Source organism: Engystomops pustulosus, chromosome 2 (assembly GCF_040894005.1).
Source record: "Engystomops pustulosus chromosome 2, aEngPut4.maternal, whole genome shotgun sequence".
Taxonomy (NCBI): domain Eukaryota; kingdom Metazoa; phylum Chordata; class Amphibia; order Anura; family Leptodactylidae; genus Engystomops; species Engystomops pustulosus.
The window spans coordinates 87633194-87635816 of record NC_092412.1 but is presented as its reverse complement, the minus strand read 5'-3'; the positions used below and the strand labels follow the sequence as shown (position 1 = coordinate 87635816).

At 44.4% G+C, this 2623-nt stretch overlaps 1 protein-coding gene across 1 annotated transcript in view; it reads left to right on the top strand.

Annotated features, from left to right (window-relative positions):
* Positions 1-58: 58 nt before the first annotated feature.
* The window catches only part of UGGT2 (UDP-glucose glycoprotein glucosyltransferase 2), a 209427-nt gene continuing 206862 nt past the window's right edge, over positions 59-2623 (top strand). The window contains exons 1-2 of the mRNA XM_072135438.1: positions 59-368; positions 810-892. Coding sequence (XP_071991539.1) covers positions 238-368; positions 810-892 — 214 coding nt within the window. The 5' untranslated portion in view covers positions 59-237. The remainder of the gene's footprint in view (positions 369-809; positions 893-2623) is intronic.

Genomic DNA, 2623 nt, shown 5'->3' with positions numbered 1-2623 from the left:
CTCATTGGCTGCAGAGAGGAGGATAGCGGCGCCACGCAGCCAATTAGAGGTTTCTCCGTGACGTCACGCAGTGAGGGTCTTTCACAGCTGCCTGGGGATCCCGGAAGCGGCTGCAGTGAGAGTGCCGGCCGTGCATCCTGTGCTCGGGCATCACCGGGGACACTGGGAGGTCTGCTGCAGGGCTCCCTCATAGCCCCTACCACTGTGTCATTGACCCCAGTCTAGTGAGCGGCTGCAATGACTGCCCTGCACACAGCCTGCCTCCTCTCATGTGCCCTCTCCTGTCTCATTGCCCAGGCTGCTGCCAAGGGAGTGACAGCAAGCTTAGCTGCCAAGTGGTCAGAGAGCCCCCTGTTACTGGAGGCCAGGTGTGGTACTGCCAATGTTACAGAGCTGGTATTGGGACTCTACACAGGACTGTACATTCATTACTGTATCATGGTGGGACTATTCCATTATAATTGTTTTGGAGGATGTATAAATTTTACCCATGGAGTCTGGTGCCCACACAAGTATGTAGCTGCCATATAACATGCACCTTCTGTATAAGAGCGCCTTAACCTGATTACAAGCTATGTAGGGCACACAGTGCAGGCACCTCTTTTGATTTCAGACCCTCTAGTTTATATACTGAAAGATTTAATCATACAGACAACACTTAATGAAACTAATGAAGAAAAGATTTACTTGATTTTTGTAATACCATATACAGCAAGTTGTAAGATTTATATGTGTTGGTAACAAGGTCATTTATTATTCTTCTGTTTTAAAGATACAAAGTTTATATGTCCTTATATTTTTTTTTTCAGTGAATTCATTGCTGAAGATGGCAATGACAAGTTTTGGCAGTTTTTGGGGACAGTGCAGGAGATGACCATATATAAGAACAAAGGTAAGTGAAGCATTTTTTATTTTAATCTTAATATACTGTTTTATAGAGATTGTACACATTCAAGGGCATCCGCCAAATATCATATCTATGATAAACAGTAGTTGGGAGGTTGGCATCTACACTGATCAGCAGTTTGACCTCTCACACAGAAACTTGCAGCAGCTGGGCACTATACTGGCCCACAGAGCTGACTGCTTCTGGCTTTTATACCCTGTATACGCTGCACAAAACAGCTGAGCTCGCATGATAAATGGATTAGCCACTATTACAAAATGTTACCGTGGCAAGTACAAAGTACAAGACTTGTATCATAGTTTCCCCAGTAAAGATGCCAGGCTGCAGGACACAATATTTGTGACGTCCCATGTTCTACTGCCTTCAGGTAGATGGTGGGGGAGGCCTTTATTGTCTGGTCAACCCTTTAAAGAGGACCTGTCACCCAATTTATCGGCACCCAATTTATCGGCACTTAGTACTGCTTACTAAAGTAAGCAGCTCCTAGTGCTCGATCAAACGCCCCAGTGTTAGGCTACATTCACACGAACGTATGGAGGACGTATATACGGCCGACGTATATACGGCCGATATACGTCCCCCATACACTCCTATGGGCGCACGGCACCCTACGGGAGCGGTACGGTGCAGCACACGTGCGGCACCGTACCGTTCCGTACCCGGGAAAAAGATAGGACCTGTCCTATCTTTTCCCGTAATATGGGGCCGTGCGCCATAGGTTGCTATGGAGAGGGGCGGGGGTGAGCTGCGCTCACCTCCTCCTCCTCTCCCCGTACACTGCCGTTGCCCGCTACGGTACGGTACGGGCGGGCAACGGCAGTGTGAATATAGCCTTAGAGTGAGGTTTCCGGTAACGCTATCAAACACTGCGGCAGGGTAGGATGTAATTGTCGGACAGCTTACTTTAGTAAGCAGCTCCTAGTGCTGAAAATTTAGGTGACAGGTCCTCTTTAACTATTTATCTTGAAGATCACAATTTATTCATTGAAAACCCCTTTAAGATACACCATAGCAAACATAATGAATAACATAGAATACAATGGCATCTACCATTGGATCATATTTGGCAGCAAATGAAAATTTAGTCTTCTAAGTTGCTGCTTTAGAGGGAAAAAAAATGAGCAACCAAAATTATGTGGATAATTATAGATGAGCCAAGGTCATTATTTTCCAGATAACAATAAATACATCTTTATTTATATAGAGCCATCATATTCCACAGTGCTTTACAGATCATGGGGTACATGTCCAAACAAAATAAGACATTAGAGACCAATAACAAAGTCATATGAAACAAAAGGAGTGAGGGCCCTGTTCACAAGAGCTTACAATCTATGAGGTTTGACAAAAATGTGTATATAAAATCAAAACCTTTATTTAATACACATGACATTAAAAGAATATGTGACGGATGTATCCAGAGGCCGATTGCACGTTTTACAATGTCATGGAATTCTGCTATTACCTGTGCCTGAATAGGTGCAGACTATAACTAGAGCGCAGGGCAAGAGCGCTTTGTCATCAGGCTGGACCTTTTCACAACCCTTTCATGCTTACTTTGCGTGGGGAAAACAATAGCAATTCCTGGCGGTTCACAAAGAACTGCAATTATTTTGGCGCTTGAATGTAACAACCCTGATAACTTTCCCCCATTTGCTTCTAATGTTATAGCTGTTAAGCATACAGTATGTCTAGCTTTCTCGCCTATGATTTGCT